Raw genomic sequence first — 25,227 nt, 5'->3', positions numbered from 1 at the left:
TTCTCTCTCTTTCTCTTCATCCCTCTCTCCATCTCTCTCTTATTCTCTCCATCTCTCTCTACTCTCTCTTATTCTCTCCATCTCTGTCTTTCTCTTCATCCCTCTCTCCATCTCTCTCTCGTCTCTCTTATTCTCTCCATTTCTCTCTACTCTCTCTTATTCTCTCCGTCTCTCTCTTTCTCTACCTCTTTCTCTCTCCTCTCTCTCTTTCTCTTCTTCCCTCTCTCCATCTCTCTCTCCTCTATCTCTTTCTCTTCATCTCTCTCTCCTCTCTCTCTCTACTCTCTCTTATTCTCTCCATCTCTCTCTTTCTCTACCTCTTTCTCTCTCCTCTCTCTCTTTCTCTTCTTCCCTCTCTCCATCTCTCTCTCCATCTCTCTCTTTCTCTTCATCTCTCTCTCCTCTCTCGCTCTACTCTCTCTTATTCTCTCCATCTCTCTCTACTCTCTCTCTTCATCCCTCTCTCCATCTCTCTCTGCTCTCTCTTATTCTCTCCATCTCTCTCTCTATTCTCTCTATTCTCTCCATTTCTCTCTCCTCTCTCTCTCTTCATTCCTCTCTCCATCTCTCTCTCCTCTCTCTCTTTCTCTTCATCTCTCTCTACTCTCTTATTCTCTCCATCTTTCTCATTCTCTCCATCTTTCTCTTTCTCTTCATCTCTCTCTCTCCTCTCTCTCTTTCTCTTCATCCCTCTCTCCATCTCTTTCTTCATCTCTCTCTCCTCTCTCTCTTTCTCTTCATCCTTCTCTCCATCTCTCTCTCCTCTCTCTCTCTACTCTCTCTCTTTCTCTCCATCTCTCATCTATCAATAAGTAAAGAGCATGGCATGCAGAGTTAAATATCAGAGAGGAGATTCAGTTCCAGGCCAGTGAAGATGTCAAAATACTGTAATCTCTCATAATGTCAGTCCCTTTTCAAATATCACACACACACACATACACACACACACACACACACACACACACACACACACACACACACACACACACACACGCACACACACACACACAAAGACAGTTTGATTTAATACCTTGTCAGAATTTGAGTCCACACATTCTGGTTAATAGTGCAGTCAGTGTTGCAATTAATCAATTACACACAATTAATCCAGACTCATTTTTAATGGAAATGAATCCTTTAAATTTATCAACATATTCCCATAATTTACATAGAAATACTATGTTACCTTATTTAACGTGTCAGTCCGTATTATTTTGTTTCTAAACTAAAAGCATAAGCATTTCTGAGTGGAGAAGAGATAAAATATTGTGTTTAATGTTGGGTAACAGTGTGCTGGAACAACCATCCCTGCTAAGCCTGATATATTCATTATAAAAACTATGTCGCTTTTCTTCTGGCCACGTCACGCATCTTTTTGTACTTACGTCACGCGTACAGCCTCTGAAAGAGGATCCGGCTCAGTTTTACTGAACGCCAGCGGCTGGTGGAGCAATGGAGACTTCAGAAGAGGAACCTCAGAGCTCAGTACCTCATTCACTCATAGTAAAAACAGAGAGTGCAGTTGATGTGAAGTTTCTGACTGAGCGCTCTCTCTCTCTCTCTCTCTCTCTCTCTCTCTCTCTCCAACTGAACATAACCTGGAATCGGATTCATACGCTCTGAAAGGAGACCACATCACATCCGCCCAGTTTAAAATGATTCTTCCGCATGCTCGGTGCAATTACCCATTCTCTAAATGGCCTAAATCCGCCAAATCACAAAACTTACAGACATCAGAAATTCAGATTATTTATACACTACTGGAGTAATTTTCACACAATTATCTGTAGTTTTTACTCCTTACATTAAAAAAATAGCCTTGTTACTCCTATTTTATTTCAGCTTGTTTTCATTCCGGCTTCTCATTGTTCAAAAAATAAAACCTATCCAGATAAATCTCTCCATCCAGATTGATCCAGATAGAGTAAATTTGATTGTGGTTGGATAAGTATAAACATATAACATTCTGCAAATATTAATATGCGATCCATCACACCTGCACATCACGTCACACTCCAGCAAGAACATAGACATATACATATAGACATATGTAGTCTAGATGATCTGTGGCTCAAGAGACGCAAGAGAACTCGAGTGAAATGCCCCAACTAAGATTCTTTAATGTATTTGCATTGTTCTAAAATGCATTAACTCTCAATAATGCACATATGCAGCTGAAACAGGGAGCTTAGTGCATTAGTGCATTTTAATACAACATTATAGTCATTGTTGCTTTTAGAAAAGTGTGTTTTAGGGAGGGGGGTAGTGCACTATAGGCTCATGTGGCATGGAATAATCCTTTTGTCCTTTTTTGCCTTATATTACTTTTTATTTTTTATGCTTTAAGTAGTTTTGAAACCAGTACTTTTACACTTTTACTTGAGTAAAAACTAGATGGTAACACTTTCTATAAATGTCATCTCTATTAGACTCTATAACCACATTCATAACATATTATAATGCATTTATAAGGCATTATAAACATGGCTATAAATATTTATAAAAATGCATAACCCAGTATAGCCATGTTTATTAAGCATTATGCCTTGTGATCATAATACACTATAAGCTGTGTTTATAATATATATGTTAAAATAGTATATATCTATCATTAATAATCTAGTACCACAATAAAAGTCAATTTAGAGCGCACAAAGACCTGTTATAATTCTATAATTATAATTGACTACTACTATTATAGTCAAGACGAGAATACTTTGTGAGTGGTTAAAAATATATTTATAGGATTATTTAGGGTGTGTTTATAAGTTTTTTTAGATATAATACAGTCTGCAAGGTGGGGCTGAGTTTCTTGGTATTGGCGTATAACGTTATAAACACAGCTATTAATGCATTATAATCATAGTTCATGATGCATAATAAACATGGCTATGATGAATTATACATTTTTACAAATATGTATAGCTATGTTTATAATGCCTTTTGAGTGCATTATAATGTGTTATGAGTACGTTTATAGAGTCTCATAGAGATGACATTCATAGAAAGTTTTACCAAGTAGATTTAGTACATGCACAGCATTTGGCTGAGGCTCTTATCCAAAGCGACTTACAAGTTTATTCCTATTACAGAGGTGGTCCAATGTAGTGTTAGGAGTCTTGCCCAAGGACTTAGGTGTAGCGCAGCATAGTTACCCAGGCCGGAAACCGAACCCCAGTCTCCCTTATAGTAGCTTACTGGCAGGCGGTGGTGTTTTCCACTGCACTATTCCAACCACAAAAACTTGAGTTGATAGTTCAACTTATACAGAATTGTTTTAAACCCTAGTATCTATACTTCCTACTACCTGAGTAATGAGTGTAAAGACACCTTTTGACACCTGTGCTTTTTACAGCAAGTCCGTTGATGTATTAGCAGTTTCATTTATCTATGTAAATACGGCAGTACAGTTCATTTCAGATGGTAGATTATATGTTATATATGCTGAAATATGGATTAAATCTTATAATTAACTCTCACTACCTCTTTCTCCTTCTCTCTTTCTCAAAAACACACACTCCCTATGTAGTGCCCTTGTTTTCCATATACACCAATCAAATTATATCAGTGTTACTTTATTACAAGGCTGCAACTATTTCCTATTGTGCTCAGAGTGGAACTTTACAAGAAACTGCTGAACAGTGGGGCACAAACAGAAGCAGCTTTTGGCCACAGCTGCCTTTGTCTGAGCAGATGCTTGTTGGAAAAAAATAGCAAAAATGGGCAAAAAAACAAAACTAAAGAATGGTGTAAATTTGTGGGCACGACCCTGGTAAAACAAACTGGGGGGGGGGGATGACTGCTGCCTGTTTGGTGTGGATAGAGCTCTCCTATTGGTGATTTTCAACATTTTGATATCACAGTTTACATGAGCCAAGACTAGAAACTTTTGATAATATTACACACAGCTAAGAAAGAGAGTATGAGAAAGAGAGAGAGCTATTTATTAGATTTAATTAATATTTCAGTAAAAATAAAGGAAAAATATTTCTTCTAATACTCAACAGTAGAGATGCTGTGGCAACATCACTAAAATCACACTCGGAGGAAAGTGCAGCAACTCGGTTCTGATACATCAGCTCACAGACGCCTTGTGCTGACTGACATCACTTTAGGAGTGATGTGGGAAGAGAGTGCCACCTACATCCCCAGAGAGAGCGTGGCCAATTGTGCTCTCTCAGACTCTGGCTGCTGATGGCGAGCAAGAGGAGCGGGATTCAAACAGGCGATGATCCTTAGATCATAGAGGCAGTGTCTTAGTCCGCCGGACCACTCCAAGCCTACCAAGTCAATTTTAACAGAATACTTAAATAAGATACAGAATAATTAAATAAAATTAATAAATTAACTAAAAAAAAAAAAACTGACTGGGGCCGATTAGTCAAGGATTAGTCGATATAATTGACATTGTCGATTATTTAAAATTTGTTGATTACAAATTTTATTGACGACTAATGGTTAATTAATGGTTAAAAGATAAAGAGTAAATCCCTCACTCACAAAGTTTACACTCAATTTAGTCTGTGTCTCCAAAAGTGCCCACAGATACACAACAGATAACATATTAAATCACTAAATATCAGTACTTTTTATGTTAAAACAAAATTTAGATATTAAAATGCCTTTTAAATCTCATGTTTGGCTGTTTCTATTGTTTTTAGAGAATCTGAAAAATTATCATCAGATTAATCGACTACAAAAATCATCATTAGTTGCAGCCCTAAAACTGACAAGATTTGAATAAACTGTCAAAAACAAAGAAAGATTGAAACAAAGGCACCAAGACAGACAAGGAACACCTGGGGAAGGTAACAAGAGTGCTGGGCAATAAAAGACTAATGTCAAGGTGGGGCTACAAAAAAAAAAAAAAACAGAGCCATGAGCTACAGACAAAAAAAAAGCACCAGACCAGACAAACCTGAAAAAAGTCACAGAACAGAAGTGTCTTAACAGGTAACTTAATAATTTATTAGCATAGACAAATCTGTGTTAAAGTTTTCAGATTTAATCCCGTGCATGAACAACAGAACTACAAAGAACACATTGTGTTCACAGCAACGTCTGGCAGCCCCTTTACTTCCTAAAGCAACTAGCAAACCATCAAACTACTGAACTGCAGCTGCGCATCATATGGTGTATGTACCAGTAATATAGAAATAAACATGCCTTTTATAGACATACAACAGGCCTGGTGTTATGTTTACACTGTGTTGTACTGCTTGTGATGCTCTCAGATAATGTGGCAGCTGTTTTAATTCCCAAGACGCGTGATGACTGATGGGTAAGCTTTACTGTCAACTTCCTGTGCAGTGATAAACCGTTGCTCAATACTCCCTACTCGGTATGAAGTTCCCTTTCTACTGAACACTTTCACTCCCTGAGGTTTGGAATCTCACTTAAAATTCCTGAATTTCCTGTGTAGTCCCCTTTACAGGAAACTACTGAAGAGATTGGAATGCATTTATTCTATCCATATTTTATGCTAAATGGACCAAAAAAAATGCTTGGAATTAAATGTTTTTACAGTGACTTCCATTAAGTTAAATGATTTTTTTCCCTTATCTTGTAAAATTGCAGTTCCAGAAATATGAATTGGTTCGTCATGTAGTTTCTGAGCTATGTTTCAGTTTTAAATCACAGTTCAGGCTTGGCCAATTGTGCTCTCTCAGGCTCCGGCTGCTGATGGCCGCTGGACTAAGACACTTATATTCCTTTGAATACAAATTGGCTTGAGTTAGGCTCTGAGTGGTACAGCAGACTAAAGCGCTGCCACTATGATCTAAGTATCGTCGGTTCACATCCCGATCCTCTTGCTTGCCATCAGCAGCCGAAGTCTGAGAATGCACAATTGGCCAAGCTTAACATAAGTCAAAAACACAAAATGACTAGAATAAACTGCCACAAACAAAGGAAGACGGAAACAAAGGGGCTATACATACCAAGACATCAAGACAGACAAGGAACACCTGGGGAAGATAACGAGAGTGCTGGGCAACAAATGAACGACTAATGACAAGGTGGGGCTACGGCAGAGACAAGACAGAAAAAAAAAACTTAAAACTTAAATAAACTCTAGAGCCATGAGCTACAGAGGACATGGTTAAGAAAACAGACGGGTAAAGCACCAGGCCAGAAAAAAAGATTTAAAAAAAAGATTTTGTATTGTAATTTTTTTTAGTTTTTATTTATTTTAGAATATTTAGTATTTTTATTAAGTCTGTAACAAAGCATCGTTGCACAATGCATCATGATAGAAAAATTTGAGCAGTTGTAATGTTTTGTTTAAAAACCAAAGGTTGCCATTCCCAATCCCCTTTCTTGCCATCAGCAGCCAGAGTCTGAGAGCGCACAATAGGCCTAGTGCTGGCCAAGAAAACAGTGAGCGTAAGCAACGGGCAGAGGATATATCAGTCATTTTTGACTGAAGCCAATCACACAACTGCTTTATTTTGTTCCAAATATTGTGAACAAATCGAATCATGAATCAATTGAATTAGAGCAGAGTGCATTGTTACACATTGTTTCTTATTTTTATAATACAGTAGTATCGTTTTATAACTGCCATAAAATGAATCATCAATAGTACAGTTTTTTGCAATTGCATCTGAGACAATATATATATATATATATATATATATATATGTATCGCCCTGAAACATAGTTATCATAAAATATCTGTCTACAGTCATTCTACCACTAGAATCACTAGAGGTTTTTGGAGGAGCCTGTCTTATTTAAACTCAGACATTTAGTTAGTGAGTTTTGTACTAGAGGTTTGAGGGCCTTGTTCAGGGATCATCCAAAGGCAGGTTTTCATATTGTATCATAGTAATCGATAATCAAAATATCATTATATTATTTTAGGGTTAAGTTGGCCATGCCTAATGCATATGCATGAGAATAGGGATATTGTTAGGCATTTAAGGGACTTAAAACATCCCTCTATATTCTTAAATCTCCACTTTCCCACCACAAGCAGCTAATCACGCAGCACAGAACCCCTCGCTCAGCTCTTCTCCACCCCCCACACAGCAGCTTCCCACTTACAGCCATGTGACAAGCCAAAGCAATTAGCTGCACAGAGACTGAGCCTCTTCCAGTCCTGCATAAACCTCACAGCCAAGACTGAGCTGTCTTCTGTTAGACTCTAGCCTGCAGCTCCACCTGCTGGAGCACGACAGGAACTGCCACTCACCGGTCCACGGCCTCCACGTCGAAACAGAACCTCTTCTCGATGGAGTCTGTTTTCCTCCTGGTGCAGGATTTGAGGATGAAGCTCTCCTCCTCTCCCTGGACAAAAAAGGCAAAAGGCATCTGTGTTAATCCACGTGTAATTATATTCTATTCAAAATTAACTGCACTGGGTGTATCAATGCATAGTTAGCATATTTGTGAATGATTATATAATATAAACATGCATATTTTTGGTTTTCATTTATAGCAGATATACTGGAGGTTTGGTTTTACTGAAACAAGACATGGTAGATACTAAACATAATTATGATGAGAACGTAAGGCTCATTTTTGCCTGTTTCACTGTGTTACACAAGTGTACATTCAGATTTCATACAGCAAAAACAACAGTTAAACAACAAAATAATAATACAAATAATAACTAATAATACAGTGGCTTGCAAAAGTATTCAAAACCTGTTGAATTCATACCTTTTTCAAACTTAAATGTATTTTATTGAGTTTTTATTAGTGTGAGACGAACACAAAGTAGCACATAATTGTAAAGTGGAATGATAATGATCTATGTTTTTCAAAATTTTAATTAAATAAAAATACAAAAAGTATAAACTTCAATACTAATTAGAGTCACCTTTTGTTGCAAGTACTTTTGGGGTATGTCTCCACCAGATTTGTGCCCTTTCTTGATTGCACTGGATTTATTTCGATGTTTCAGAGTTCAAAGGGGCTGAATTCTTTTGCACGTCACATTTTTGTTTACATTTTTATTTGATTAATATTTGGAACACACAAAGACTCTACTTCACACACACACACACACACACACACACACTCAGCACACAGAGACAGAAATGTCTCTATGCCTATCCGCAATATTTGCTGCTACTCCCAAAAACTATAAACTGTCTACCTCAGTAACTGCTGTGATTATATATGTTCTATATATTACCGTATGTTACACATCTCTGCACCTTATCCTCACTATGCACAATAATATACCGTATCGGTACTGCACTGTCCTGTCTTGTAAATTGTCTTGTCTTTTGCATTTATTGTATTTATTGTATTTAGTGTAGAGTTAGTCTTATGTTAGTCTTATCATCACACCTTGCACTTTATGTTGTCTATTGCTTGTTGTCCCATGTTGCACCATGGTTCTGGAGGAACGTAATTTCACTACACTGTGTATCTGTACTCAGATGTAATGACAATAAAAGGATCTTGACTTGACTTGACTTGAAAACCATGTATCATTTTTATTTCACTTCACAATTATGTACTACTTTGTATTGGTCTATCAGTTTAAATCTCACTTTAACGAAATGTAAAAAAAGTTCAAGGGGTATGAAAACTTTTGCAAGCCACTGTAGCAATTTCTATAGAAACTAAAATTGTTTTGGGTCAGTGCAACTGATTTGTGTTTGCTGCAGCTGATTCAAAATGCAAGGAGTTAAAGAAGGGAACACATAACCCCCATTCTTAATCACTACACTAAAGACACCAGCGTGCTATAAAATAGTCTAGAATGCACTATTACTGGTCTATAAATGGCTCAATGACTTAGGACAAGCATATTTATCTGGTATGATGAAGAAATATGAGCCAAAAAAAGAATGTGACTCATCTGTTGCGCAGGTATAAGTGGATCAGACTCAGCAGTGCTGCTGGAGTTATTAATCCTTGTGTGGTGTTCATATTTTTGTTACTCGTTTACTTTGTTACTTGTATTTAATTCAGCAAAATGAAGCAATTTTACATTAAAATGCTTTACACATGCTTGCTTCACCTAAACTGCAAGCAATATAAACAGCTTACATGGTTAATATTTGCCCTTTACCTTTCTTATGTTACATTTCTTTCAAAAAGTGCTACTCCTTTTTTATTATTTTTTTAACAAAATGTAAAAGTAAATGAATAAAAACTCAAGATATGAGCAGAAAATTTGTTTAGCTTCAAATTTACAAATGAAGCAATGTTTGTTAGCCCTTGGCCAAACATACTGTATGTAATATAAATGTGTAGGGGAGGGAGGGGGGGGTTACAGGGTGTGTTTATCGAAAATGTGTTTTGATATATGTTTTTCACAAAAAATGAGCCAACGCCAATGAGTTTGAGTTAGAAAAAAAAATGTTTAGTATCATTTAATGAAAAATGAAAATGGGTCCCACAGACCCGAACACCACACAAGGGTTAAACACCTCAGATAAATACATCAACAGCATCCTTTCACCACTGAGGACGGACTAGCAACAGATAAGCTTCTGTCTCTGGCTTTACATCCTGGAGGTAGATCAGCTAAGTAGGAGAGTCTTATATAGTGGATAGTAAGTGAACACAGTGTTTAAAAACTCCAGCAGCACTGCTGTGACTATTCTACTCATGCTAAAACTGGAGTTGACACACCATTCAAATACTATCTGCTGTGTGATGGTCCTGATCATTTAAGATCAGTGTGAAAGGAGGATAATAAAGTATGGAGAGAAACAGAAGGACACCAGAAGTGTCCTGTATGATCAGTGATGCTGAAAGCCGATTGGTGTATGACTCAATAGCAAGACAATATACTGCCGCTGTCATTTTTTAAATCATACTTTTATCCACACTGTCAAATGCAATAGTGCAACTCTTAAATATATCGATATTTTCTTTCTTACACCCTTAATACAGTATTCAGGCCAGCTTTAATTAAACACAGATGTTTGATGTATTCAAAGCAGCAGAATTTATAATTAGGACACGATTGCTTGTTAATGATGGAATTGGACATTAAATGGAAATAAAAATAAATCAGGCTATTTTGGTGCTGGCACTTCAATGCTCTCTTTGCTCTCTTTGCTGTCACATGCCAGCATATACAAGCACACACACCCACCCACACACAGGCACACACACACGCACACAGACACAGACACACAAGGTGAAATGCATTAGCCGGCACAGAGCTGACACACTGCCTTCACTGTGAACCCTGGAAAGCCACTCTTAAAGTGTTTGGACGCCACTTCTCTCCTCTCTACAGCTCACTTCACCTCTCTGCACCCGGCCTGCTCCTGAGAGGCCCACTCTAATCCACACTCTCTAACACTGTGTGCGTGCGGCAGCCCGTAATCCTGCACCGAGGTCAATCAGACGCTGTGTTTTAACTCCAACCAGCCTAGAGCTGTAACTGATCTTTGGTTTTTTAGTTATATTACTTATATAAGTCTATGTTTACTGCATTTGACTTGTGTTTTTTTTTTACCCTAATTGCTGTTTTCACTTATGAACTCTCGAAAAGAAAAAAAAAAATATATCAGGTTATCAGCGTTATCCAAGTCCTTTTAATTTGGCAGGGATGGATCATAAAGGACAGGGAACGAGCAAAAAGTGGTCCGGTGAGCTATGATCATGAGATCGCTGGTCTATATGATCTATATGATTACTTTTATATGTAAGATAATATATTAATATATATATAGGGGTTGGACAATGAAACTGAAACATCTGTCATTTTAGTGTGAGAGGTTTCATGGCTAAATTGGAGCAGCCTGGTGGCCAATCTTCATTAATTGCACATTGCACCAGTAAGAGCAGAGTGTGAAGGTTCAATTAGCAGGGTAATAGAGCAGTTTTTCTAAAAATATTGCAATGCACACAGCATTATGGGTGACACACCAGAGTTCAAAAGAGGACAAATTGTTGGTGCACGTCTTGCTGGCGCATCTGTGACCAAGACAGCAAGTCTTTGTGATGTATCAAGAGCCACGGTATCCAGGGTAATGTCAGCATACCACCAAGAAGGACGAACCACATCCAACAGGATTAACTGGGGACGCTGTAAGAGGAAGCTGTCTGAAAGGGATGTTCGGGTGCTAACCCGGATTGTATCCAAAAAACATAAAACCACGGCTGCCCAAATCACAGCAGAATTTAATGTGCACCTCAACTCTCCTGTTTCCACCAGAACTGTCCATCAGGACAATTAATTATTGTGGTCTAAAACCAGGTGTTTTAGATTCATTGTTCAACCCCTGTATACTTTTGTATATTAACCTCTGGTTTCATTGCTTTGGCAAAAGTTGCTAATTGCAATTAATGCCAATAAAGCTATTTTAAATTGAAATTGAAATAAAAAAAAAATGCTCTCTCTGGGTGGGTAGATAAAACTAGAACTAAAATAAAATGAATAAATAAATAAAGGACAGAGAACCCTGAAAGACCAGGATTTGTAAATATAAATGCAGCAAAAGGTAGAAGTAGTAGGTATGCTATTTCTAATTACTGTAATTTTATATATTTTAATTCTCTGCACTATGTTGCACATACTGTATTTGCTGTTATGCAGATTCACAGCCAGGCTGGGTGCTGTGTGCAGCATTAATGACCCCTCAGAGCAGCTCTGGGGAATGGGTAGAGGGCAAAAAGCCAGGCATCGATGCCAAAACAGCATAGCAACACCCGGCTCCATGTGCCAGGACATGTCTGTGTTACAGCCAGCTGGAGAGAACATAGAAACCAGCCTGCACCAACACGTACACTCTCACCTGTGCATACAGCAAGGTCAGGGTACAGTACTGAACACAGAGAGAGAGAGGCGAGCGAAAGTGCAGGAGAACTACAGACGAGACACTGCACCTAAAAAAGTGTTTTATATAAATGAGCTTTCTTTGTCATTCTGCAATACTTCAACATTACAGGCAAATAATTTGCGATGTGTGCCTCAATGCCCAGTATCGGCTAATACCGTTCTGACATAATCTTTTTACTGTGTTTGAACAGTTAATACAGCTCTGGAAAAAAATAAGAATCTACTTTAGTTTCTGAATCAGTTTCTCTAATTTTGCTATTTATAGGTAAATATTTGAGTAAAATGAACATTGTTGTTTTATTCTATAAACTACAGACAACATTTCTCCCGAATTCCAAATAAAAATATTGTCATTTAGAGCATTTATTTGCAGAAAACGAGAAATGGCTGAAATACCAAAATAATGCAGAGCTTTCAGACTTCAAATAATGCAAAGAAAACAAGTTCATATTCATAAAGTTCAAAGTGTTCAGAAATCAATATTTGGTGGAATGACCCTGGTTTGTAATCACAGTTTTCGTGCATCTTGGCATGTTCTCCTCCACCAGTCTTACGCACTGCTTTTGGATAACTTTATGCCACTCCTGGTGCAAAAATTCAAGCAGTTCAGCTTGGTTTGATGGCTTGTGATCATCCATCTTCCTCTTGATTATATTCCAGAGGTTTTCAATTTGGTAAAATCAAAGAAACTCATCATTTTTAAGTGCTCTCTTATTTTTTTCCAGAGCTGTATATAGCTCAATAGTTCTACCAGTACTCAACTATGGCTGTGAAGTGTGGACAATACGAGAAATTGAAAAGCTTAGCGAGCCACAATGGATGCTCTGAATTAAATTGGTAGCATCATCTTCCAGGAAACTAAATTCAAGGATGCTTACATCAACGCACTTGGGAAGGTCATGTGACACATTGTGAAGACAACTGATGGACCAACCGCACCACTTTCTGGTGGCCATATAACTTTCAACAGTCAAGAGAACAACTTGCAAATCGATTGCGAAAGCTCATGAAGGACAAATTAGGTGTAAATTGGCACAAACTTGCGAAAAACCAAACAACATAAAAAAACAAGCGGCTGAAGTGCTTTCATTAATGTTTGTTAATTGATTTTTGATTGAATAAAGCTAATGATTGACTAATTGATTGAATAGCACATGGAAAATAGCAGAGGGCTGTCTACTATACTAGAACAAAGGAAAAACAAAGAATCAGGACTGGATAAGGCTTTAAGTAGCTGATACCCAATTCATTTAAATCTGCTTAGAACGACAACATCTGTAGTGAAAGTGCTACCTACGTATGTTGGGAATCGATATGATAAACTAGAGACATTGATTTCAGCACTAGGGCTGCAACTAATGATTATTTTGGTATTCGAATATTCTGATTATTCTTTTTTTATTAATTAGTTGATTAGTCAACAATTATTTCTGCCATGTCCTCCTAAAAATCTCTAAAAATCAAATAGCTGAACATAAGATTTAAAAGGCATTTAAATGTCTAGATGTTGTTTAAAAGTGGAAAGTACTGATATTTAGTGAGTAAATATGTAATACTGTTGTGTTTTGGCACTTTTGGAGAGTGTAAACTGTGTGAGAGAGCCATTTACCCATCTCCCATTGCGCCTCTGTCCCCAGAACTTTGTGTAATGCAGTACTGTTAGAAATGAATGATTAGTTGTGAATTAAAATGTAAATAATCAACATTCTCGATTATACTGAATAATCGTTTCAGCCCTGTTCAGCATTTATTAGCAATTCCATTCCACTCAGCTGTTTAAAACATATTCTAGCCAAAAGATACAAATTATTTCTGGATATTGGTTACTTGCTCAACTAAAAATGGACAAAAATGATCATATTGCGAAAGCTTTTGAAAGGTTGTGACTGGTTGTGTAAGTAGAGAGAGAGCGAGAGGCATGGGGAATAAAGGATATGAGAATGGGAGAAGAATAGAAAAAGACACTCACAATTTTGCCTCCAGATTTCTGGTCAAATAGCACCATTGAGAGCCGCTTAGAGTCCCGCTGGTAAGTGCAGTAGTACTTCACCCATGTAGACACAAAAGAGCCTGAGAAAGAGAGTGAGAGAGAGAGAGAGAGAGAAAAGAAAGAAAGAAAAATGGGCAAATCATCAGTAACTTGATATCACTGGTAAAATGGCTTAAGCATTGAACACACTACACACATTAAGGGCCCTATCATACACCCTGCGCAGGGCGTGTCGCGATGCTCTTTGCTATCTTACACCCCGTTAAAAGTCTATTTTTACGCCTTTGTTTCAGAGGAACATTTAGGCATGAATCTACGCTGATGGGCGTGGTGGTCTGGAAGTAAGGTGTGTTTAGTTAAATATCTGGCGAGTTTCTGTCTTGGCGACAGAACATACAGGTGCGCCACTAACTGACTAAAACCCTGACAACAGTCAACAGTCAGCCACCCAATCCTATCTTAGCCATGTAGGAGCACCGTGTGTGTTGCGCACACTTAGTAAGTGTACACACAAAAATGGATGCAAATCCAGCTTTTACATCAACTATAAACAGATTAAAGAATAAAATAAACGTTGCTCCTCTATTAAACGAGCTGCTGGCGTACCTTCACAGTGGGATTGCTGATCACGCTGTTAAGATATGAATGCGCCAAAGTCCGAGCTCACCTGCCTTTTAAAGCGAATGACAACTGGCACACTGATTTTTTGCATTACCCCCAAAATGATTAAATAAGATAATTAGTACATGCATTTTGCATGTTTTGAGCCGAGCAAGGCATATTGTTTTGCACCCTCATGATACCAAAGGCAAGGACACACCCTAAAACAATTGACCAGTGCACTATAGATCGCTAAAATAGGGCTCTAAAAGTGGCCATACTAGTTATCTAGTCAGGATGATCATGTTTGTAGACCAGCTAAACCATCAAAAGCAAACAAAACTGTACATTATGACGATCAACCATCGTGGTCAACAACTGGCTATACTGTTTTTTTTTTTTTTTCAGCAGAGTTAACAGGGAGCCAAGAAAACTGTTTAAAGCTTTGAACGCCAGTAATTAATGTGTTTCTTTACTGGTCAAATTTGCGTTTATAATTTCAATACTTTAAAATCAATAAAAGAAACTTATATCCAGTAGTCAGTAGTGATAATTTGTGTTGCTGGCCAGTATATTAATTAATATATTGGTTTGGTATATGGGTAAGAAAACAGTTACAACACAGGTTTGCTTGCTGACTTCTCTGTGAACTACAGACACTGTATAGATTTGTTCAGCTCCTCCAGCTGCTCTCCTGATTTACTGTAATTAAGGATTGATTGGATAAACTAGGTATTAGGTGGTAACTGTAACTGTAAATAACGCACTTCCTAGAAGAGAGCTCTGCAAACGAATACAATCTATCAGGATAATTGAAATTCAAATACAATACAATCTAACATAATAATTTAATATTCAAATTAATGTTTAAAAGTAAACAGAAATTTAAATCTCTTACTGCTTGCCTAAAACTTTTACATTCATTTTCTTACTTTTTTTACAGAAATATACACTTGTGGTCTTTTTTTTTTTTTTTTTGTAGTCCAGTAGCAGCACTGTACGACCCAGACAAGCTACTTTTTTATTTTCTCATCTTAGTAATGATTTTATTACTGCACTTTTTCACTAAAATGCACCCCTAATTGTTGTTTTTTTTTTCAAAAAGCTTTTTATTTTATTTTTCTCATTGTTTTCTTGAAAAACCCTAAAAAATATATTTCTACCCTTTGTTTCACCTTAATTTCACAGGATTTTGTACCATTTCATGTTATTTATGTAAAAAAAAAGTAAAAAAAAAAAAGTCTAAATCTAAATTTGACAAAAAGTGTATAAAAACAATATGATAGGAATAGTGCTGGACGATATGGCCAAAATTTATATCACGATATATTCCTTAAATTTCGGTCGATACGATATAATTTCGATATCGATATAAATACTTTGAAGGCCTCAGAAAACTGCTAAGAAGCCCTGCAATCCCTGCAGCACTGCGGATTTAAATTATTATATAACTGTGTATTTGCACTTTTTGTATGGCTGGCATCAGATACCCTCATTATATGCACATCTATCTATCTATCTATCTATCTATCTATCTATCTATCTACCTATCTAGCTACCAATCTATCTACCTATCTATCTATCTAATGGAAATCTGTACCTACTACTGTCTGAAAATTTCATTTAAGCCTTTGAAACCTCCTTTCACAAAAATACCTTTTAGAAATAAAAGTAGTCAAAATAAATCAATGCTCAATATTATTTGCATATAGCAAAATAATAACATGACATCCCTGTCAAACATAAGCCTATATAACTATTACCAATAAAAATAACTTTAAATTACAACAGAGGCAGAGCTTCTTATTCTTTGTGAACAAATTTAACAGATTAAAACAAAAGTGTTTCAACTAGGATATAGAATACAAGAAGCCTTTATAAATAAAGCGACAAGATTTTCCCGTCAAATAAACAAACCTACAGGCTTTATCAACTATGAATAACTTAGTTACAACATAATCTATAAAAGTGCTTCAGTCAGTATAAGAAAAACATTGTATGTAGTGGAGTTGCTTGAAGTGGTGGAACAGATTAGATGTATTAACATTACCGCTGCTGGTCGGCTGCACTCTCCGGCACAATTTGCAGCAAAGCGGCAAGGGAGCGGACCTGCGGCCGGCCTCGAGGACCCGCGGCCGAGCGAGCGGGCCCGCGGCCGGCCTCGAGGATCCGGGGCCGACCGAACCGAGTCTACCTTAGCCTTGGATCCGCTCATCCCGGCTCCGTTTGTCTCCAGCGCGAGACATTTTTGCTGCGTAGCGAAGCGGACCCGAGCCTAGCCATTTTAACCTAGCCTTGCCTAGCCTAGCCTATTTGGCTACGTGCCTGTGTGGTTACGTCATCACGCACTGACGTAGCCCAGCTACGGGGGCTGAATGTGTTGAGCTCTGCGGCGAGCTGACGCCAGTAAAAAACGCCTGTCCGTGATTCTAATACATATCGATATACCACAAAACTGATATCACCGTTATTGAAACATTTCTTTTCGCGATAAATACCGATATCGAATTATTGTCCAGGCCTAGATAGGAATGAGAAACTTGTCTTTTTTTGGTATTATTACAGCTAACTAACTGGTCATTGCATATCCTGTTCACAGCTTTAAATCCACTTTTTCTTACTAAGAGATCAAATGAAACAATATACCTATTTAAACTAATAAACATAAAAATAAAAAAATAAAAATGTGCTTAATTTTAAAATAGCACCACCCGCATACAATAATTGCATCAGCAAGTACCGGTTTAAAATACCTAGACATCAGTCGATACTGATAATTCTGAAAAAAGGAAATATCGACCGATATCGATATAATTCAAATATCATCGTATATCCTTATAATATGCAGTACCATCTTTTTCACACTATAAGACACTATAAGATTAAAATCCTTTAATTTTCCCAAAAACCATCAGTGCACTATATAATCCTGTGTGCCTTATGTATACATTTTACCAGTCAGGTTGTAAGAAGCAGCTTTATACAGGAGTTTTAGTAAAGTTTCTCCAGCCACGAGGTTTTTAACCGGAACACTCAGGGTTTCTCAGTGTAGCGCTGCCAGGCAGCATTTACTAGCGCTAAGCTCTGCTAGTTGCGGGTAGCTCTGATGCTAACCGCACTGTTTACAATGTTGGAAATTTGCTCTTACTCTAAATAAATGAAAGTGCTTTAATCACCCAAATAAACAGTTTTCGGGAGAGAAATCTGTGTAGATTAACATCCAGGGCTTCTTTGGCTTATTTTTTAATAATTACAATTTTGTTAACTTAGGCGCTTCCCCTAGAAAGAAAACATGGCGACACCTTTGTTCCTTACGATCGTCGCTTAAAATGCGCCTTATAATACGGTGTGCCATATAGACTGTAAAATAGGATAGACTGGATTTTAAATAAAACAACAACAAAAAAACAGATCCACAATGAGACTCACGTTTCTCCTGGATGAACAGATACCCCTCCATAGTGTGAGGACTGATGCTCTTGTGCTCGTGCGGATTCTCCTTCATCTTCTTCATCAGACTCTCCACCTCCGACCGCGTGCTCTCAAACCGGTTCCTCGTCTGATCAAACCCATAGAAAATCATGTTATACACATCTGTCCCTCCAGCACAGGTTACAGCACTTCATTTACACTGACTGCTTAAAGCAGAAGCACAAGCTTCAGGATTCTACAGGACACTCCAGTCAACACAAGAGAATGCTTGTAATGGTGCATGAATACTGAACACTGTTTCTAAATCTAAATCTCTTATAATTTGCAAATTCAGAGATCAGAGATTGTAATTCAAACTACAAGAGATGAGCTGAATCAGGGCATGTCTTTATAAAAGACACACAATGTGAAACTCTTACATTTTGGATGCTGATGGTGAGATCCGTCTTAAAGTGGTTAAAGTCTTTGGCCAGCTCGTACCCATGATGATAATATGTAAACAGTCCCTGTAGAAAAGCCAGCAGCTGCAACCCAAAACAAAACAAAGGGAACAGCATCAGGCTGTACATTCTAATACTTTTACTTTAACATAAAAACTGAAGAAATGAAGAAATAATGACTTTTTATAGGTAAGAAAATGCAGCATTACCGGCTCCACAAACTCAAACATCTTCCTCTCCTGCACCTCCTGCACTTTAAACACATATTCCAGTGACACCTCGTAGAAATGCTGCCTCACGCTGTCCACCTGACTGTCTGCCTGGAGAAAAACACAGAGGAAAGAAATGATTCAGACAAAAATAGCAATAAAGTAAAGCACAGCATGTACTCTACAGCTCTGAAAAAAAATACAAGACCACTTAAAATGATGAGTTTCTTTGATTTTACTAAATTGAAAACCTCTGGAATATAATCAAGAGGAAGATGGATGATCACAAGCCATCAAACCAAGCTGAACTGCTTGAATTTTTGCACCAGGTGTGGCATAAAGTTATCCAAAAGCAGTGTGTAAGACTTGTGGAGGAGAACATGCCAAGACGCATGAAAACTGTGATTAATTTCACCAAATATTGATTTCTGAACTCTAAAAAACTCTTGAAACTTTATGAATATGAACATGTTTTCTCTGCATTATTTGAGGTCTGAAAGCTCTGCATCTTTTTTTGTTATTTCAGCCATTTCTCATTTCTCATTTTCTGCAAATAAATGCTTTAAATAACAATATTTTTATTTGGAATTTGGGAGGAATGTTTTCCGTAGTTTCCTTCCTGTACCAGTTTACTCCAGTTTCCAAGAGTCTTTTGAACGTGTAGTAAAAGATGACTCACTGCTTTCTGGCTTCATCTGTAATTTCTCTAAAGAAAAGACTTATGCTTTTAATATTTACACTGTGTTTTTTGTGTCTTTTTCTAGTTAGTATGGTGAAAGTGTGAATGTGCTGTGTTTAAGTGTGTAAATGCTGCAGTAGAGAGAGTGCAGTAACACAATCTGTTCCAATACCGCTACAACTAAAGACACAGGCTTTTTTATGTATTTGCATTCATTTCCAAGGCTCAGTTTATTGTCAATGTTGCAGACCAGCTGTAAGCTGTGTACAATTTCAGTCAAAATTTCAGAAAAAGATGAGGAGAAATAGTTTACTGTTTCAAGGCAAAAACACGAAGTAAAGGGTCCATCAAGGATGCTGAAAATGTGTTCTTTCATTAAGTATTTCTTTAAGTTCACATGTAGATAATGCAGGTGGTACTGCACAGTAGAACAGCACCACCTTCACTTCAGAATCTTGCTCATGATCTTTATTAGTAAAACTAGGGTTTTGTCATGCCTTGAATCCTTTAAAAAATATTCTGTAAGTTTTCTTTTCTCAAAGTTTTCAGACTTTCTGTTAACTAGGGGTGAGATTAGAATGTTATTCAAGAGCTCGATGATGTTTTTACACAGACAGAGAAAGACAACGTTAATGTCTAGTTTTAAAAAGTACAAGGCAGAAACATTACTTTGTACATTAAGAGTATTGCATACTTCATGAAGGTGCGACTCCTTCTTCTTTGCAGACAGGCTGAGATGTTTCTCCAGTACTCCACAGTATTTTTCAGTCTCTTTGTCGTACTTCTTTTTCGCCTCCTAGAAAAACATCATAAAAATCATGAGAAAGCCACCTCAAAAAAACGGCGCAATATATTTGACATACAGTTATGCAGAAAAAAAAAATAGTTTGGACACACCATCACATTCAATGTATTTTTTTTTCCTACATAGTAAATGAATACAGAAGTTAGACAATGAAGGAACACATAAGGAATTGTGGAGTAAAATTAGAAGTGTTAAACAAACAAAAATACTCTTTTAGGTGCTCTTATCTTCTGTCAACTTGCAGTTTCTAAAGCTGGTAATTCTGATGAACCTATCCTGTAAAACAGATGTAACGCTTGATCTTCCTTATGAGCCGGTCCTGATGAGAGCCAGTTTCATCATAAAGCTTTTGATGGTCTTTGTGACTGCACTTGAGAATACTTTCAAAGTTCTTGCTTTTTTTTTCGTATCGACTGACCTTCATTTCTTAATAGGGTTGTGACGAGACTCTAATATTACGAGACGAGACACGATGCTGGGTTCACGAGAACATGATGAGACGAGATTTAAAAATAACATTTTTAAGAAAATGTCAAAAATGAAAAATGGCTTGAAAACTAGAGTTTTATTTGACAAAATCATATAACGCAAACTTAACAGACTGGTTTCTCTCACACATTGATTCTATAAGAAATAGAAATAAGAATAAGAATAAAAAATAAAAATAAAACTTTTCTAGGTCTTATATAGTGCAAACAATAAGTGCAAACCACAACCAGTCATATTAAGCCTATGGTTTGTGTTTTTTTTTTTTTCTTCTCCTAAATCTCTTGTAATTTAACTATGTATAACCATAACCAGTCATATTAAGACTATGCTTGAAGTGCAAACAGAGACAGAACATTTTTTTAAAATACAGTACGGAGCTAAGGGATTAGTACACCTGCCTATGAAACAGTCATGTGTAGGATATACTTACAGTATTTATATATGGTTTGTGTCTTGTTGGTCACTCTGTTACTATTTATTGTTTCCACTGGAGCCAAATGCAGCCAGACATACAACTTAAAAGTAGCAGAAGCATCTTCTATGCAAATGCCCGAATGTTCATCTTCTGCTGAGAGCTGCTCTCACTGCTCAGCCACCACATTTGCTACTATCGCTACTGTGTTGCCAGATCCCTCTCAAAAAGTCCACATTAAACTGTTTTTTTCCCGTGAGACGGGTTTAAGCTTGACGAGAAATATCGTCACGTTTTAATCTCGCGAGATCTCGTCACACCCCTATTTCTTAATATATTTTTTCCTTAAATTAGTTAAGTAGTTCTTGGCATAATATGGATTAGAACATTAGTCAGATAGACACATTGTTAATTTTACTCTATCATATGCCTATAAATAGCAAAATCAGAGAAACTGATTTAGAAACTAAAGTGATCTCATATTTTTTTTGCCAGAGCTGTATATAGCTTGTTATACTGACCATATTTATTACACAGTAGTTATCTATTCATATTTCTGTCCTGTCCATATTCCAGTAATGTTTTTGTACTTCTGGTACCCTGCTAAATGCATTTAGTTGCCTTGTATTTGTATTGAGCAATGCCAAAGTTCAAATATTTAATCTCTGTATAATGCATGTATGCAATGTATGAAATTTTCTGTTTAAATACATCAGTAAATCTATGAAATACAATATACATAGAAATATCAATAATTTAAGTTATTACCATAATCACCCATTGTGCTGTCCACTATGGGTGGTAATGCCTTTTATAAAGTATTCCAGGTACATATGTGAGCTTTTCCAAGCCATGCCCACAGGAAACCTATCATGATCAATTTACATACTGCTATCCTATTGACTTTTGGCCTGTCAGTGTACTTTTTAACATGTAAATTTGATACCTCCATACTTGGAACATCAATTATTTTATTAAATTCTAAGCAAGGTTTTTTTCTCCTGGGCTACTTGTATAAGTTTAAGTAGTTCTTACTTTTAGTTGAATGTAAGAACCCGTATTAGATACATTAATCAGAGCTTTCTCTATAATCTCAAGTACAGTATTCTACACTTCCTCTATATCCCGTTTCACTCATCTCCTCTCAGTTATCTCCACAGCACCACTCAGAGATCCAGGAGATCGCTAATCGTTTCCTCTCCTCATTTCCTATTCTCTTGTCTCTTTAGAGCATAAGCCTTTTAACTCCAGCCACCTGCACGTCTCCAGCAGACAGAGGCGTGTCCGCTCACAGCTCTGAGCTGACTGCAGGGAATAAGGGTGTGTGTGAGAAACAGACTGTACTGAATAACTGAGAGCTGGGGGTGTGTGGGAGTGTGTGTGAGGGATCCAACATGTGCTAAAGCTATGATATCATTACGCCCTCTTTCTCACATTTCTCACAAGAGCTTTTCTGCACAAATGTGAATTGATTTCCATTCATACATTACCAATTATTATTTATTATTCACAGCAAGCGGTCTCAGAACATCAGCACAGGTTCTGATGTCTACTTTGACATTATTTTTTGTATTGTCAGAAAGATCAGGGCAAAACTACTACTGTTAATGTGAAATCAGGCACATTAAAATCTTGTTTAGCACACACTGTGTGTGTATTGGAAGTACTGCACCAACAGATGGCAGTGTTGTGTAATATGTGCGATGATACACACTGCGAGAAGAAATAAGATGGAGAGAATCTCAACTCTAAATAAGCTGTCCTTGATTATTTTGGCCTATCGAACCTTTTAAAATATTATATTTTCTATATCAATTCAAATAAAAATGAGATCATCAGGTATTAAGTAGCCTACTGGCATTTTGTGACAGCAGTAATTCAGCTAGTATGTTCTTCTGTTACCGTTAGGGAGCAGAAATCTGCTTGTGTCTGTTTTAAAACTACTGCCATTCCTTAGTCCTATTTCCACACCCCAGGTTGCCAGGTCTAGAACAAAATATCAGGCAACCACAGCATGCTGTACTTTAAGAATTGTTCTAAAAAGCTTCATGCATGACCAGAGATGAGAGTAAAACGTGAGTAGTACGTACTATAGCCATGCATTTGATGAGAGATGGTGACAGAATGGAGGAGCCCAGAAGGAACACAAGACAAATGCTGAGTTGTCTAATTCCCTCCTGAACAGGTAATCACTGTGCTACGTTATCTGCGAAACTAAGTAGTAAGTTCTCGAGATCTGTAAGCTTTAGTAACTTCAACTTCAGAGTTAGTTGGCAGTTGAGTTAAAACTTAAAAAAAATAAAGACACTACTAGGGGTGTGTTTAAAAAATCTATTTTTAGATTCAAACCGATCTTCATTTAAATGATCCGATATCAATTTATATAAACCTGAGATCAATCCTTAGAATTAGCCCATTTTCCCCTTATATGCAGTTATATACAGTTCTTACGTTTCACGTTTTATCTCGCGAGACCATCCTTTTTTTAGAGCACCGCCTTCTGGCTGGGGTGATCAGTTAAGCTCAGATTTCCAGCACTCAGATTTAAAAACATGGCACTGCAGGGGAGTTTCTGTACAAATGTAAGTAATTTTCTTCTCACTGCTGCCTGTGTTTATCAAACTAGTATATTTTACATTGTTTAAAGTTGTTTTCCAGTGTTGTTTTCGTCTGTACTTGATTTTAAAGTAAGACCTGAGCGGGTGAAGCTACTGTTAGCTTAGCGGTTAGCCGGAAGCTTCACCAGGGAAGCTAAAAGTGCTACCTGGATAACCCTTGCTAGCATGCTAAGCTAAACCTGCTGGCATGCTAGCAGTGTCAGGTGGCCGTACAGTATAACAGGTTCAAATGTTAGACGGAATAACTGTAGATTTTTCATTTTGCTTGTTGTCTTTTTATTGTCACTATGCTTATTGTAGTGTCACATCTGAACTAGTGAGAACAGGTACATTTCAGAGTTTCAGAGATGTTATGTTTTTGTTTTATGTAAATAAAATGTCAGTATATACATCTATACAGTGTTGTTAAAAACGATGGCTTCCGAAGCCTCATTAATGTTTTGGAAGCATGTTATGTTTTGAGTAAAGTTATAAAAAGTAAATTATATTATGAGTAAATTATATTAAAAACGAATTGTTAAGTCTTCATAAAATAAACTCTAATTTTAATAATGGAAGTGAACATTTCATGTTCAAACTACAATTTTTATTGTAACTGAAATTTCACTAAATTAATCGATATTGAATCGAATTGGGACCTTGTGAATCGGAATCAAATCAAACAGTAAAATCAGTAGTGATACCCACCCCTAGCTACTACTATCGAGTTTAACCCCTGAGCTGCTGCAAGAGAATTAGTATACACTGGTGATGGCTAAAAGAAGAAACAATAATGTTTTATAATATTTAAAAAAAGGCAAATTAATTAGCTAGTAATATTTATATTAAACCAGGGTTGCTACAAAGAAACTTTACAGAGGTCCAGATCCTAAGCCAGTAGTAAGTAAGTCATGGGCATCATTGGTATATTGAAAGAAGAACCAAGGCCTCAAAAGGGAACAGATCTAATACTGTTATTTAGCCTAAAACTTTTTTAACAGATCATTTAAAAGATGTTCTACCTTGGCAGCTCCGATCTGCTCTTTCCTGAAGCGCTCCAGTGGTGTGATTAGAACATCGTCCGCATTTTCAATCTGGAGAAACATCGTACACAGTTACTTTTCTCATAAACAGTCAGTGATGATGCAGAAGAGCTCAAGGTCGTACTCACCATCCGTGTCCTCTCGTCCTCCAGGTTCTGGAGAACTCCAGCAAACTCCTGCAGTGACTTGGCTGTTGGACAGAAGAAGCAAAAATAGGCAGATATTGAGAGGCTAAATGTAGGAAACACTGTCATTAAATTTTTGAGATTTTTTTTTTAATGATTACAATAACTTTTGCAGGTCTCAATATTGCCCACTGTGTTTGTTTAATGAATAGAGCACATAAATATCTTGACTTTCACTACTGTTATTAATCTATACTACTGCTATAGATTATCAGTTTTATAGGCCCTATGATAGAACTCTGTGGGACTTTACCAAATATACCAAAGCAAATACACTATATTGCCAAAATATTGCTAAAAGTATCATGTTAACGGACATTGGGTGTGTTCTTTTTTTCACAACTTTGCCAAGTATTGGATTATGATTTGTGGTTATGGGCAAATACTGAAAATGACATGACCGAGATTGACACACCTTTACTGAATAACTGAATAATAAAGCTTGGGTTGAGGTAAATGGGTTCAATGGAAATCTCTAAATAATTATTCTTTAATTAAGTATATTTGCAATATGCAATATTATATTATCATTCTATCAGTGGCATTAATTGGTCCTAAAATTACAATAATATTGTTTATCACAAT

The 25,227-nt window shown here is 36.9% G+C and overlaps 1 protein-coding gene across 3 annotated transcripts in view; it reads right to left on the bottom strand.

Annotated features, from left to right (window-relative positions):
• Window positions 1-25,227, bottom strand: part of LOC103037817 (rho GTPase-activating protein 26) — a 182,792-nt gene that overhangs the window by 72,464 nt on the left and 85,101 nt on the right. For all 3 annotated transcript variants that reach the window (XM_049466306.1, XM_049466305.1, XM_049466307.1), the window contains exons 3-10: window positions 24,586-24,647; window positions 24,437-24,508; window positions 19,806-19,907; window positions 18,433-18,543; window positions 18,203-18,307; window positions 17,781-17,910; window positions 13,731-13,831; window positions 7,196-7,290 (exon numbers count right to left, since the gene is read on the bottom strand). In XM_049466306.1, coding sequence (XP_049322263.1) covers window positions 7,196-7,290; window positions 13,731-13,831; window positions 17,781-17,910; window positions 18,203-18,307; window positions 18,433-18,543; window positions 19,806-19,907; window positions 24,437-24,508; window positions 24,586-24,647 — 778 coding nt within the window. The remainder of the gene's footprint in view (window positions 1-7,195; window positions 7,291-13,730; window positions 13,832-17,780; window positions 17,911-18,202; window positions 18,308-18,432; window positions 18,544-19,805; window positions 19,908-24,436; window positions 24,509-24,585; window positions 24,648-25,227) is intronic.

This window comes from Astyanax mexicanus, chromosome 17, assembly GCF_023375975.1.
Source record: "Astyanax mexicanus isolate ESR-SI-001 chromosome 17, AstMex3_surface, whole genome shotgun sequence".
Lineage (NCBI taxonomy): Eukaryota > Metazoa > Chordata > Actinopteri > Characiformes > Acestrorhamphidae > Astyanax > Astyanax mexicanus.
This window is presented reverse-complemented; position numbering and strand designations above follow the sequence as displayed.